This window comes from Boleophthalmus pectinirostris, unplaced genomic scaffold (genome assembly GCF_026225935.1).
Source record: "Boleophthalmus pectinirostris isolate CB_2022bp ecotype Guang Dong unplaced genomic scaffold, ASM2622593v1 HiC_scaffold_3, whole genome shotgun sequence".
NCBI classification, from domain to species: domain Eukaryota; kingdom Metazoa; phylum Chordata; class Actinopteri; order Gobiiformes; family Gobiidae; genus Boleophthalmus; species Boleophthalmus pectinirostris.
In genome coordinates, this window is record NW_026571299.1 from 34,845,778 (window position 1) to 34,859,293 (window position 13,516).

Sequence of the window (13,516 nt, forward strand, 5' to 3'; positions counted from 1 at the left end):
GAAAGTATATGCCTGAAACGTTCCACACTATAGCAGTCGAATTATTTTGCATTTATTCAATTACAGGTGTTTTTATATCTCTAAAATACTTTGAAAAACATGCATTGCTAGTGTGAGTGGTATCACCTCTCCAGAGAACTGACCCATAACTTAGCCTGCTTGCATTCCCTGCTTGTCTGTATGGAGATGGATGAGTTCAAAGCTATACTGTGGAATATTCCAGCTACAAAATCTCTATGGAGATTAGTTATTCCTCATTTATGAATGATTATTCCTTACATCTCTGGTCTCTATATGTTTTCAGGCCAGTATGGAGGTGGATGGGAGGCTGCGGGATTCCAAGCTGAAGGCAGTTAGCGTTGGTGGTTTCCCAATGCCTGATGGGAAAATTCAACAAGGCTTCCGTGGATGCATACAGGTCTGTCAATATGAAGCATATATTGCTGAGAGCATAATTACCAGATACATACAATGCACTGTTAATGTAGAAACTACATATTGTTGTATGCATGGCAACTACAACATGCTGTATTAATCATAGTTTGGTGAAAGTTCATGATAAATATATAAATATAAAACTAAATTGATTAACTATAAAATTAATAACAAATTAGGTCTTAACAGATAACAACATCAACAATTATTCAAATGTCTGTCTTTCTTATGAATATCATTGAATAGTTACATGTTTACATAATCTTTACATGCTTGTCTTTTTAATTATGTTACAGGGACTGCGTGTAGGTGGTGCTCTAAGTCTGTCCCAGGCCAGGAAGGTCAATGTGGAACAAGGCTGTAACATCCCGGACCCCTGCTCCTCAAATCCTTGTCCCAAAAACAGTTACTGCAGCAATGACTGGGACAGCTATTCCTGCACCTGCCTGCCTGGTTAGATAGAATACACAGTTCATAGTGCATAAGAAATATAAAATTTTGTTTTTGGATAAATGGTGATGCTTAAGTCAGGAAGGGCATCTGGCATGTAATTAGTATGTATTATTTGCAGTGGGGCTCCTATGGGAAATAAAGTAGAAAGGAGGTTCTGATCATTTATGTGATTAAATGTCTATTTTTAGGAAACTTCGGCACAAACTGCACTGAAGCCTGCAGCTTGAATCCTTGTGAGCACAAATCGACCTGCACTAGAAAACCCAGCTCTCCTCGTGGTTACTCCTGTGACTGCCCTAGTAATTACTTTGGAAACTACTGCGAAAAAAAGTACATCCTCACACATTTTATTAATACTTTCTGAGTCTTATTGAAGATATGAACTGTACTTATTAACTTGTGTTTGTGAAGGACTGACCTGCCCTGTCCCAGAGGCTGGTGGGGCCATAAGACCTGCGGCCCCTGTAACTGTGACACAAGCAAAGGCTTTGACTCTGACTGCAACAAGACAAGCGGAGAATGTCGCTGCAAGGTCAGTCTGCAGTCCTAAAAGTCATCGTGATACCACCACCAGAAAAAAAAAAATTATTAAAAATGCCCTATATCAGCCAGTGACTGTGGTGGCCAAGGTTCTCCGTATTTGGAAAAAACAAAAATATTACCAAAATGTTTGTATAATATACACATATTCCTGTAGTCAGCTTTCAGTTTATTTCATGTAATTATGACAATGCACTTATCTTATTGTTATTTAATTGTAGTTTGCTTAAGCGGTTCACAAAGGGATACAGTGCTGTGTAAATATGTATTGGGGACATCATTACCAACACTGGCGGCAGTGAACAGATGTTTTTAACAAGCAGCTGGGAGCGACAGGGCTCTCAGCTGCTCATGTGGCAGGAGGAATACCAAGTGATCGCCAACAGCTTGTAGCTTCATAAATATATATCCAGGGCATGTATGTGTGTAATAATCACCACTTCCTGTCTCCATCCCTGTTTCCAGGACAACCATTACCGTCCTGATGGCAGCGATGTGTGTCTGCTGTGCGACTGTTACCCTGTGGGATCCTTCTCGCGGGCATGTGACAGGGAGACCGGGCAATGCCAGTGCAAACCGGGTGTGATTGGGCGTCAGTGTGACCGCTGTGACAACCCCTTCGCTGAGGTGTCACCCAATGGCTGTGAAGGTCAGTATACAATACAAAAAAAAATCTCTTAAGTATATCATAGTTGTATTTTAAAGGAGGCAGGAAACTAAGTTAGTTTGCCATGAAACTAAAGGCGCTTTCACATTTATCCTGGTTTGGTCCTGATTTTGGCCCAGTATAAGTTCTGGTGTAGATTTGGTTTGTTCCCATTCTAGTCCTGGTCCTGATGCAGTCTAGGTTTAGCTCTGAGCTTTGTCCCAAGTTTAATATATGGTGACTCTGATTGCGAATATTTGTATCAGAGAGACAAATGTTTTCAGTTCTTTTTTATGTAGCTTTGCATTATCGTTGTCTGGAACTAGAGGTAAAACAGAAATGATCCGAATGTAATGAATTACCTGATTTGTAACTGTAGGTCTTGTTTAGCCATAATGGAAATTTGATAAAGACGTTTTAGCTTCTGCTTAAATTTACTTACATCTATGATACTGCAAACTATACGGTATTCAACATGGTTACATATTGTGTTCTAAGATTGTGCAACGCTTTTGTTATTGTAAAAAAAAAACTCATAAAGCTCTAATTGCAGTTTTTAATGGTCTTTTTCCCCTTTTGTGTTTGTATTGTCTCTCTTAGTCATCTATGACAGCTGCCCCCAGGCCATTGAGGAGGGTATTTGGTGGCCGAGGACTAAGTTTGGCCTCCCAGCTGCGGTGCACTGTCCCAAGGGAACTCTGGGTAAGATGGTTTCCCAGTGGCATGTCAAATTACCATATAATAATGATATAATAACGACAGTGGATGTAACTTGCCCCAAGCTCTTTCTCAGCAACAGTCTATTTCTCATGTGATGACTCTTTCTCTCTCTCTCTCTCTCTCTCTCTCTCTCTCTCTCTCTCTCTCTCTCTCTCTCTCTCTCTCTCTCTCTCTCTATAGGGACTGCAATTCGCCACTGTGATGAGCACAAGGGCTGGCTGCCTCCCAACTTGTTCAACTGCACCAGTGTTACCTTCAGCAAGCTGGAAGCCCTGGTAATTACACAATAACACCGGCGTTTAGGATTATTATCAGTATTACATTTGAAATTAGTTAACTCCATGGTTCAAATTTGTTAAATCCATGCTATCTGTTCTACTGTTCTATTCAGTATAGGCCTCTCATGATAAATACTATATCGACATAATGTTAACAATACATGACAGACCTAGCAATAATTTCTGGTAGTCAGTATCTTGGGTATTTTATCTTTATACTAGTGGGAAATTTTGAGAAATTTTTTTCTGCAAAATGAAATAAGATTTGCACTGAAGAGCTGAAGAATTAAAGTAAATAAAATAAAATTATACACTTATTACTTAAGTGTTGCATTCTGCTGTTTATTTATTTCAGCTCAGCAATATTTAACAATTTTGTACATTTATCATACTTTTTGGGGGATCATTCTGCTTTGTGATTTGGTTTCAATATAATATTTTACTTACTTTAGCAATATATTGCACAATTTGTTATTGTGACCTAATTCAGTATTCTTCTTTCTGTATTCCAGCAGTCATTTTAACTAACTTGTGACTGTCATTGCACATTTTCAAATTTCAATCTTTTATTATATTCTATATATTTTGTTGCTTCTTGACTTGAGCATCTTCAAAGGCACCTTAAACACATATTATAATTTTTTTAAATTCACATACTTAGACCATTATATTTTTCACTGTAAACTGCAATATTAATTTAAACTAAGAAAAACTATTGCCTAGATATAAGCTAAAATAAAAAAGATGATAACATTTTTCCTTGAAATAAATTGTGTTATTATTCTGTTTGTAGAAGCAATTTCTTAATAGTTATATTTATTTTTTGTTCAGACTGAAAAGTTTAGCCGTAATGCCTCACTGTTGGATTCGAGCCGTGTCCAGCAGACTGCAGCCATGTTGGCCAATGCCACTCTTCACACAGAGAAGTACTTTGGCAGTGATGTGAAAGTCGCCTACCACCTCACCAAGAGACTGTTACAGCACGAGAGCACCCAGCACGGATTCAATCTCACAGCCACTCAAGACGTCCACTTCACTGAGGTACAAACAGTGTATCAGCCATGGGTTCTCAATATGTGGTGTAGGTCCCACTGCTGGCATACAAGCTAAAGAGTCCAAATAGGCTAACTCTCTATTTGAGGTTGTTGTTGATCTTCATATTCCAGGGAATCTATTAGGTAAATCCTGTCCCGTTTGAATTTAGTCCAGTTTAACTATCATGTTATTCTTTAGTTAATCCTGGTTTACGCCTACCAAAAATACCTTTATGAAAGTTCAATTTAAATTTCAGTAGATGTTTTATTATAGTTTGATCTGGCTTTTGTTTAGGTGTGTGTCTATGTTAGCCAAAACCGCAATTTTATATTATAAGTTTGCAGTTTTGGACTGATACTTTCAGTGTTCTTGTGTGTTCAGTGATGCAGGTGATACAGTGAAAATGCTTGAGAACTTCAGCTTTTAACAGTGCATGGTTATTTAAATAAAATGCCTTCTGCTGTAAAACAGACATGACTATATCTTGATCTCATTTAAATTAAATTAATAGCTCAGTCCTAGATAAAAGTCTCATTTCACTGTCTTTACTCTAAACTCTGTACGTTGGCAGAATCTGGTGCGTGTGGGCAGTGCCATCCTGTCTCCGGAGACGCGGCCACACTGGGACCTGATCCAGCGTTCGGATGGGGGCACAGCAGCGCTTCTGAGACACTTTGAGGAATACGCCAACACCCTGGCACAAAACATGAGGAAGACCTACCTCAGCCCCTTCACCATAGTCACACCACATATAGGTATGCATCAGAGAAGGGTGTTATGATGTCTATAAATCAGTTGTATATAGCACTTTTCTGAACACTCATAGTCACTTTACAGAGCATTATTCATTCACTCCACACTCAGTGATGGTAACATACTATTGTAGCCACAGCTGTCCTGAGGCACACTGACAGAAGGGAGGCTGCCAATCTGCGCCATTGGCCATTCTGACCACCACCAACATGCACAACACAACACTTTCATACTGGGCAATGTAGGTGAAGTGCCTTACCTAAGGACACAACCGTTTTTGCGACTGGTGCCCCACTGTTGCACCTGATTTTCCCAGTGGTCTTCCATCCAAGTACTAACCAGGCCTTGCCTTGCTAAGCTTCTAAGATCTGACAGGCTCAGACTTTGACAAGCCGGTATGGCCATTTACATTTACATTTTACATTTACATACATTTTAGTTTGAACAAAAATATTATATAACAGTTATATTCTAACCAATACACTTTTTATTATCTTACTTTAACTGTTGTCTTCATCTTGACCTCTTTTACAGTTGCACTTACTATTGTAATAAAACAAAATCAATACCCAGATTCAAATAGATACGAAAAATTTTACAAATTTCTTTTCTCTAATAGTCTTAGAATTGTCTTGATTAATGTCACCACATCAATTAATTAATCAATCAATCAATCGATCATTATAACATTGTTTATCACCGGAGAGAAAACATTGTAATATTAAATTTCTAACAATTAATACAGGGTCTTAAAAATGCTACTGTCTAAAAATATTGTCTAGTATAAGAAATTATTATCAAGACACAATTTGTACCAGTGTAGGGATTATTTAAAAATAAGTAATTGTTAGTGTTGAGGCCTTAATCTTGAGGTCAAACATTACTAATGTGGTAGTTGATTGTCTTTAGAATACTATACATTTTGCTTGTTTCCCACAGTCATCTCTGTGGACCGCCTTAAAAAGACAAACTTTGCTGGAGCCAAACTGCCACGGTACCAGTCACTGAGAGGTCCTCGGCCTGTGGATTTGGAGACTGCTGTGACCCTGCCGGACTCAGTATTTGAGCCTCCTCTAGTGGACACTAAGGGTCACAGACATCTGGACGTTTTCCCCGAATCATCTCCAAAAAACCGCTCCATGAACCGTCAAAGGAGACATCCTAATGAGGACCAGCAAGACGCAGTGGCCAGCGTCATCATTTTCCATAGTCTGGCCCCACTGCTGCCCGAAAACTACGACCCGGACAAAAGAAGTCTCAGGTGAGTACTAGAAATATTTTTACTGTTATGTAATTAATTTCTTAGATAACTTACAAATTGATAAAAGTAAATAAGTAAAAAATAAAAATCTTCATAATTTATCTCAAATAAAAATCCTTATTTGAACTACAAACTGGAACAACTCCAAGTGTAACATTATTTGCGTATAAGCATATATTTACATCAGTGTAAATCTAAAGCACTAATTTATAGTTTAAATACTATGAACCTTTCTAAAATGTTTCCTTCTCAGAGTCCCAAAGCGTCCAGTTATTAACACACCAGTGGTCAGTATCACTGTCCATGACAACGATGAACTCCTACAGCACCCACTGGACAAACCCATCACTGTGCAGTTCCGCCTAGTGACCACAGAGGAGCGCTCTAAACCCATCTGTGTCTTCTGGAATCATACCATACTGTAAGTTTAACCACACACAAGTGGCCCTCTATATAATAAAGTTAAAGTATTAAAGTAAATGTTTTTGTTTTTTTTGTTTTTTTTACAGTAGTGGCAATGGGGGCTGGTCGGCGAAGGGTTGTGAGGTGGTTTTCAGAAATAGCACGCATATCAGCTGTCAGTGTTACCACATGACGAGCTTTGCAGTGCTCATGGATGTCTCCCGGAGAGAGGTAAGCAAAAAGAAAAAGAAAAAACTATTTAAAATGTTGCCTTTCTATCACTCTGTATGGGTTAATTTCAGTAATATAGAAAGGCAATTATAGCAGAGTACTTCTATTTAAAGTAAAATATAATTCACATTCTATTGATGTGTTAAAAAAGCATTACTAATGTGATGCGTAATCAAATCTGTTGTAAAAATGTCATAAAGGATATTATGTACTCATCACAACTATTACAATTAAACAAAAATAAATGCTTGAATCATTTATTTAACAACATTTGAATATACATTTTTTGTTTCACACCTACATAAATGATTATACAACACACATCACAGAAAAACTATGTTTTCTAAAAAAGTAAATTAGTGTGACCTGTCCTTTATTTGAATTGTGATTTATTCATGTTGTCTGTGTCAGAACGGAGAGATCCTGCCAGTCAAACTCCTGACGTGGAGCACAGTGGGGGTGACTCTGGGCTTCCTCTTTCTCACCTCCATCTTCCTTCTGAGTCTGAGGGCCATGCAGAGCAACAAGACCAGCATCATCAACAATGGGACCATTGCCCTCTTCTTCTCTGAGCTCGTCTTCATTTTGGGCATCAGTCAGGCTGACAACCCGGTAATATATTTCTGATTCTGTAAATAAACATGGATGGGTCTAATCCCATACTGTTGGAAGATTCCTGACAAAGCATTAAAATTTCCAAGTAAAAAAAGCAAGTGATGTACCCCCTCAAAAAAGTTTGTTGTTACTCACCCCTAAGAAGAAGCTAACTGGCTTTAAGTTACAAATTAAACTGAGAATTAAGAAGCTTTTTATTGCTATATTATGTTGTTAATGTCTGAATTTTCTGTTCCAGTTTTTGTGCACGGTCATTGCCATCCTGCTGCACTTCTTCTACCTCTGCTCCTTCTCCTGGCTGTTCCTGGAGGGGCTGCATGTCTACCGCATGATCAGTGAAGTCCGAGACATCAACTACGGACCAATGAGGTTCTACTACCTGATCGGCTGGGGCGTGCCTGCCTCATTACAGGTTTGGCCTCATAAATGTTTAAATTTAAGATATAAAAATTGAAACAGAGCTGTAAAAGATGTTGTTTTGTAGGGTTGGCTGTTGGCTTAGATCCTGAAGGCTACGGGAACCCTGATTATTGCTGGTTGTCGATGTATGATACTCTGATTTGGAGCTTTGCTGGACCAATCGCTATGGCTGTGTCGGTCAGCTGTCAGAAATAAATAAGAAATATTACTAATTTGAATGTGTCATTTTGTAATATTTTTATTGTTCTTGTTTTCAGATGAATATTTTTCTTTACATTCTATCTTCAAAAGCCTCCTGCTCACCCAAACACCACAGCATTGAAAAGAAAGAGCCTCGAATGTGAGTGTCCCAACTTTATTGAATTAAAATGATGTTAAAATGTTTGATATTGATTCAGTAGTTGATGTTACTTTTTTAACCTGTACATTCAGCAATGCCTTTTAATAATAATGCCGCTTTTAAATAAACCATATGAATAATGAAATCCCATTTTGATTTCCCTGTTAGTATTTGTACAATGCCGCTTTGTTCACTGTGATGTAAGATGGTTTATGTCTGTTCTTTATCATTCTCCATCTTGACCCTGTTATGCTCCTAGAAAGCATCCACATATTCCTTTTAACTCTCTGTTTCCTCTCCTGTGACTGCAGAGCGGGTCTGAAAACGGCAGGTGGGGTGCTGTTCCTCGTTTTGGTCACATGTTTCCTGGCATTGCTGTCTGTCAACAGTGACATCATCATTTTCCACTACTTGTTTGCGGGATTCAACTGTTTACAGGTGAGCACAACACACGAGTCTGCCATAAAAATAAAAATAAAAACTCAAAAAGACATGCCTAAAATAATCCCATTTTGACTTTCCAACACAGGGCCCATTCATATTCTTCTTCCGAATAATATTCAACAAAGAAGCGAGGACTGCGATGAAATATTGCTGTAGCCGCAAGCGTCCGGATCACATGATGAAGTCTAAAGCTTCTGTGAGTCTGACGGTGCTTAAACACCTCTCCCCACTGCAGTCACATGACCCAAGCTGGTCCCAACACAACTCATTTACTGTTTCAAGACATTTCACTGTTGCATTGCTTTAATTAGATTGTTATGGTTATTAGATTAAATATTGTTTTCATTTATACAAGTAGAAGTGCAAAGTAGTGGCCCAAGATTTTACTCCAGAGAGGAAACCAGTATTTGAAGGAGCTATTTCTCAAGTAGTCTGGATGCCTGATTGATATGAGTACTACCCACTACTGGTCATTTGGCCTCACATAAAAAATCACTTGTGTTATACTATATTGTAAAGAAATGCTGAAACATGCTTCTGTCTTATTTCTATTTTTACTTCCAGATTTACAAATGCAACACAAACTACAAGGATGGCAAGTTGTACCACCTTCCCTTCGCAGACTCCAGTATCTCCCTGAACGGCACCATGCAAAGTGGCAAGAGCCAACAGAGCTATGTGCCATTTGTCCTTAGGTATGAATGCATAAATATAAAGGGAAACTTATAATACATCAAAACGGCTTTTGTGAAAATTAATGGGTCTTCTGAACTTTTAGAGATGACGGTTTAAGCAACAGCCAAGCGCAAATTGCTTTGAACGACCACATGGCACACTTTCCTGAGAATAAAGACCCTGACGGTAAATTGAAGTTTCATTACAAAAAAAATACCAATACCATATAGACCTTGTTAACATAAACTCACTCTCCTCTCTGTATGTAGACCATGACAGTGACTCTGATAGCGACTTGTCTTTGGAGGACGATCAGAGCGAATCCTATGCTTCGACCCACTCCTCCGACAGTGAGGATGACGAGGGGCCCCTTCCTCCTGAAGAATGTTGGGAAAATCTGGCATCCAATGGAACAAAAAGACCACCAGGTAAAAAAGAAAAAGACATATTTTAGAAGATTATTTAGTATTTGCCAAAGGCATGTGGTCAGTTTGCCTGTTAATATTTTAGCCTTGTCTTAAATGTTGATGCTCCTGGAAATGAACACTGAAAATGTAAATCTGTAATTGCAGTATGATATTCATCCAAAAGCCAAACTCTGATGTTTTGTTTTTTTTTTATAGATAATGGTATGACAAAAACATATTGGCCTGATTACCCGGGCTCAGGCAGTGACAGTGAGCTCAAAGTTACAAATTCAGAGTCAAATCTAAGGACGATACCAGAGGCACGTTCACTGGACTCCACCACCGTGCAGATACCGGGACTGTCCCACCTCAACACGCACCCACACAAAGGTAAATGTGATGATATGCTTTATTGCTATGTAAAATTTCTGATTGAGGGTCTGCTACCTGCTTCTCTCCAGGAAATAAAGAGACTCAGTAAGAATGCATGTATTTCCAGGATATTTTTTCCCATTAAATATCTGCAATTGTTTAAATGCAAGACAGATAAGTGTAATGTCATACAGGCAAAAAAAATACATCTTCAGTGAGACAAGCTCCACAGATACAAGAATAGCTTTAATATATAAAAGAAAATTAAATCTGTCTCTGAAAATGTTATGGCAAATAAGACTCAATCAAAAGTTTGAACTGATGACTAACATAAACAAACTTTTGCCTTTCAGGCATTTTAAAAAAAAAGCAGCTTTCTCCTATTGTGGAGAGAAATGGAGGGAACCGGATCAACAGTGATTTGGTGGAAACTGTAGCGTCCTCTCATGGGTCATCTTCCAGTGAAGGGCAGCCTGGTCCAGCTAAACCCAGTCTACAGGACCAGCTCAATGGGGTGGTTTTGAGCATCAAGGCGGGGACGGTAGATGGAGACTCCTCAGGATCAGAGTGAGTACCACTACATACAGTAATTTAAAAACATTGTGTCTTCAGTGTCCTCTGTCCATGTTCTTTTTATGTAGATATGTTTAGTGTGATCACTGTATGTCCCAGTTCATCAGTCTGTTGTCTTTAGCTGTTACTGTGGGCATCACTTGCAGTCTGCCTCATGTCCATTTTTTATATTTAAGTAAAGAGAACAACCATAAATAAATAAAATATGAGCAAATTTAAAAGCATCATGTAATATAGCTGGTATATATGACCCAGAATTCCCCCATATCCCAACAGATAATCTGGCAACAGTTAAACAGTTAAGCAATGGGTAAACAAATGGACTACTGTTAGGAGAAACTAGCTTCAACTAAAACAGAAATAACTAATGCTTGAACATCTTCAGATAGCCAAAAGGTTGTCAGATTTAAAAGTAAACAATTTTCAGTTTGTGGGAACATGGTATAAGCAGATTAAACATATTATATATTTAATACTAAACAACAACTAATTTATTTTATGTTTTAAAAAAACCTTGAGAACCCCTTTGAAAATGAGATGACACATCTCAAGGGGTTATGCCACCTAATAACCAAATGCAAAACTAATTTAAGTCTATTTGCTTAATTATTTTTTTCTCTAAAAACACTTATAGTAAAATGTTAAATCTACTGCAATTCTAGGCTGAGGTGATCATTAATTGGACTGGACTACTACATGACATGTATATTATATTAAGATAATCAAAATTTATATTGTGACTAACCAGTTATGAAATCTAATCAATTTTTTTGCCCCTCTCTCTTTTCAAAAACCATAGATTTTTATTCTTTAATTTTGTCCCTTAAATTTTTTGTCCCTTTTTACTCAAAATCAGAATTATTTTAGCATCTACCATTACTCACCACCTTACATGTTTACAAGTTTACAAGCATACCATAATCTCACTATGTCCATTTTGTGTTGTCTTTTCTGTTTGTCTCCAAAATCACCTTCATCATCCACTATCCTCATCCTCCGTTCATCATTATCTCCCAGCAGCCATTGCAACACCTCCATGTGACCGCGCTTACAGAGGGGTGTGTCTTTGCAGGTCATAGAGCCTCCCTCTCCACTATGGACTTCTTCACAAACATCCAGTGGGACAAAGCAAAAGATTCAGTCTCTTACCCTCTGAAAGAGCATTGATGTATATTTATATCATGTTGTGAATGGGCAACGAGTGCTCAAAGTGTTGTGCCAAAACCTCAGGAGTCACTGCACTGTCCCATACTGTCCCTTTAAAAATATATATTGTTTACATACTTGAAACAATGCACTTTTGTTTATTCCTGCCTGTTTACGCTTGCAGGCAGTTTTTTTCTGTTGCAATGTTTTTCTATGACTGAAGATAGGTCATACTCGTGGGTCCATTAGTAAGCATTCAGGGAACTTTATTTTCTTGAATTGTTTCACTGTACGTTAATATTTGCGTTGGTGCCAGTTTGATTTCAGAACAACATGGTCCAATACATATCCAAAAGGCACAAAATGGATGGTGTTGACACAGTGAGCTGTTTACAAGTTGTAAGTTGATTTATGGACTTTGTAAGGAAAAAGCAAAGATATTCTTGTTAATAAGCTATTTCACCGAATGAAGGAGGCTTCCCAAGGCAAAAGCTGAAGAACCACTGCTCTACATATAATGGAAAAGGACTACTTAAGGCTTCTGATGCCTTTTGGAGCTCAATTTCTAAAGACATTGAAAATACTATCTTTCATGAGTGATGGATGCATTCAAAGACTTACCAGCTGTGTTTTATAGTTTAGCTGTGAAGTTTTGTCCTTGTAAAATAATGAATTGTATGTAAATGTGTGTGGAGATGTTTAAAACTGTACAGAGCGGCCTGTAAATGGAAAAAAGGACATATCTTTAAATGAATCTATAAAGTAAAAGTATCTATGTGTCCGTTACTCATGCAGACCATGTTTAAAAGACCAATCACACTTGTTACCATTGTTTTTAATTATATGTATGGATGCCATTTTGATGACTTTAAACTGAAAGTGATCTACAATGTCCTTACAATGCCATCAGATGTTACATTTCCACTGGTATCTGTCTTTTACAACCATTTTTTACTGATTAAACAGTTTTCTACAAGTTTCAGCGTATTTTTTACTCACCAATATTTTACATGTACTTTTAGAATTTTTCCCATTTACATGTAAAATATGGACAGGATCTAAATTTAAGCAAGGCTGGGCCTAGTTTGTACTTGGATGAGAGACCGCTGGGAAAATCAGGGGCCACAGTGGCGTGCCAGTTGTAAAAACTGTCATTGTGTCCTTAGGCAAGGCACTTCACCTACATTGCCTAGTAAGAAAGTGGTATGTGCGTGACTGATGGTGGTGGTCATAGGGACCGATGGCGCAGATTGGCAGCCTCTCTTCTGTCAGTTTGCCCCATGGCAGTTGTAGCTACAATAGTAGCTTACCATCACCGGTTATGGAGTGAATGAATAATGCTCTGTTAAGCGTCTGTGTGTCCAAAAAAGTGCTATATAAAACTGATGCATTATTATTATTCTTAAATTGAATTTGAACATTTCTTATCAGATGACACAGATAAAATAAAGATAAATAACTAGTTATAACTAAACACATCATAAGTAAGATTAATAATAGTTAACAGGTCAACGAGTGAAGGGGGATATTCTGGGCCATCAATGTTTCTCATCAACCTTTTTTCAACCTTTGCAGCCTCATATTCTGAGTCCATAAACACCTCATCTGTCCATTTGACTGTCTGACCCATAGACAGTGCTGTTTACAGTGTAGGATTTGACTTTAGGGAAATAAACTAATCTTAACAATAGTCACAGTGTATTCGAACCTCTTGTGAGACATAATAAACAATCATGAATGACCATTACATAATCGAGTAATTTCATAATG

The 13,516-nt window shown here is 37.9% G+C and overlaps 1 protein-coding gene across 1 annotated transcript in view; it reads left to right on the top strand.

Annotated features, from left to right (window-relative positions):
- celsr2 (cadherin, EGF LAG seven-pass G-type receptor 2) overlaps positions 1-12,722 on the top strand; it is a 62,370-nt gene extending 49,648 nt beyond the window's left edge. Inside the window, exons 11-34 of the mRNA XM_055160788.1 lie at positions 305-418; positions 732-888; positions 1,077-1,218; positions 1,300-1,420; positions 1,894-2,077; positions 2,675-2,776; positions 2,975-3,069; positions 3,904-4,113; positions 4,679-4,862; positions 5,800-6,121; positions 6,375-6,542; positions 6,631-6,754; positions 7,166-7,366; positions 7,608-7,781; positions 7,829-7,966; positions 8,047-8,129; positions 8,441-8,567; positions 8,659-8,769; positions 9,138-9,268; positions 9,352-9,434; positions 9,518-9,676; positions 9,872-10,045; positions 10,381-10,594; positions 11,618-12,722. Coding sequence (XP_055016763.1) covers positions 305-418; positions 732-888; positions 1,077-1,218; positions 1,300-1,420; positions 1,894-2,077; positions 2,675-2,776; positions 2,975-3,069; positions 3,904-4,113; positions 4,679-4,862; positions 5,800-6,121; positions 6,375-6,542; positions 6,631-6,754; positions 7,166-7,366; positions 7,608-7,781; positions 7,829-7,966; positions 8,047-8,129; positions 8,441-8,567; positions 8,659-8,769; positions 9,138-9,268; positions 9,352-9,434; positions 9,518-9,676; positions 9,872-10,045; positions 10,381-10,594; positions 11,618-11,642 — 3,543 coding nt within the window. The 3' untranslated portion in view covers positions 11,643-12,722. The remainder of the gene's footprint in view (positions 1-304; positions 419-731; positions 889-1,076; positions 1,219-1,299; positions 1,421-1,893; positions 2,078-2,674; positions 2,777-2,974; positions 3,070-3,903; positions 4,114-4,678; positions 4,863-5,799; positions 6,122-6,374; positions 6,543-6,630; positions 6,755-7,165; positions 7,367-7,607; positions 7,782-7,828; positions 7,967-8,046; positions 8,130-8,440; positions 8,568-8,658; positions 8,770-9,137; positions 9,269-9,351; positions 9,435-9,517; positions 9,677-9,871; positions 10,046-10,380; positions 10,595-11,617) is intronic.
- Positions 12,723-13,516: the final 794 nt, after the last annotated feature.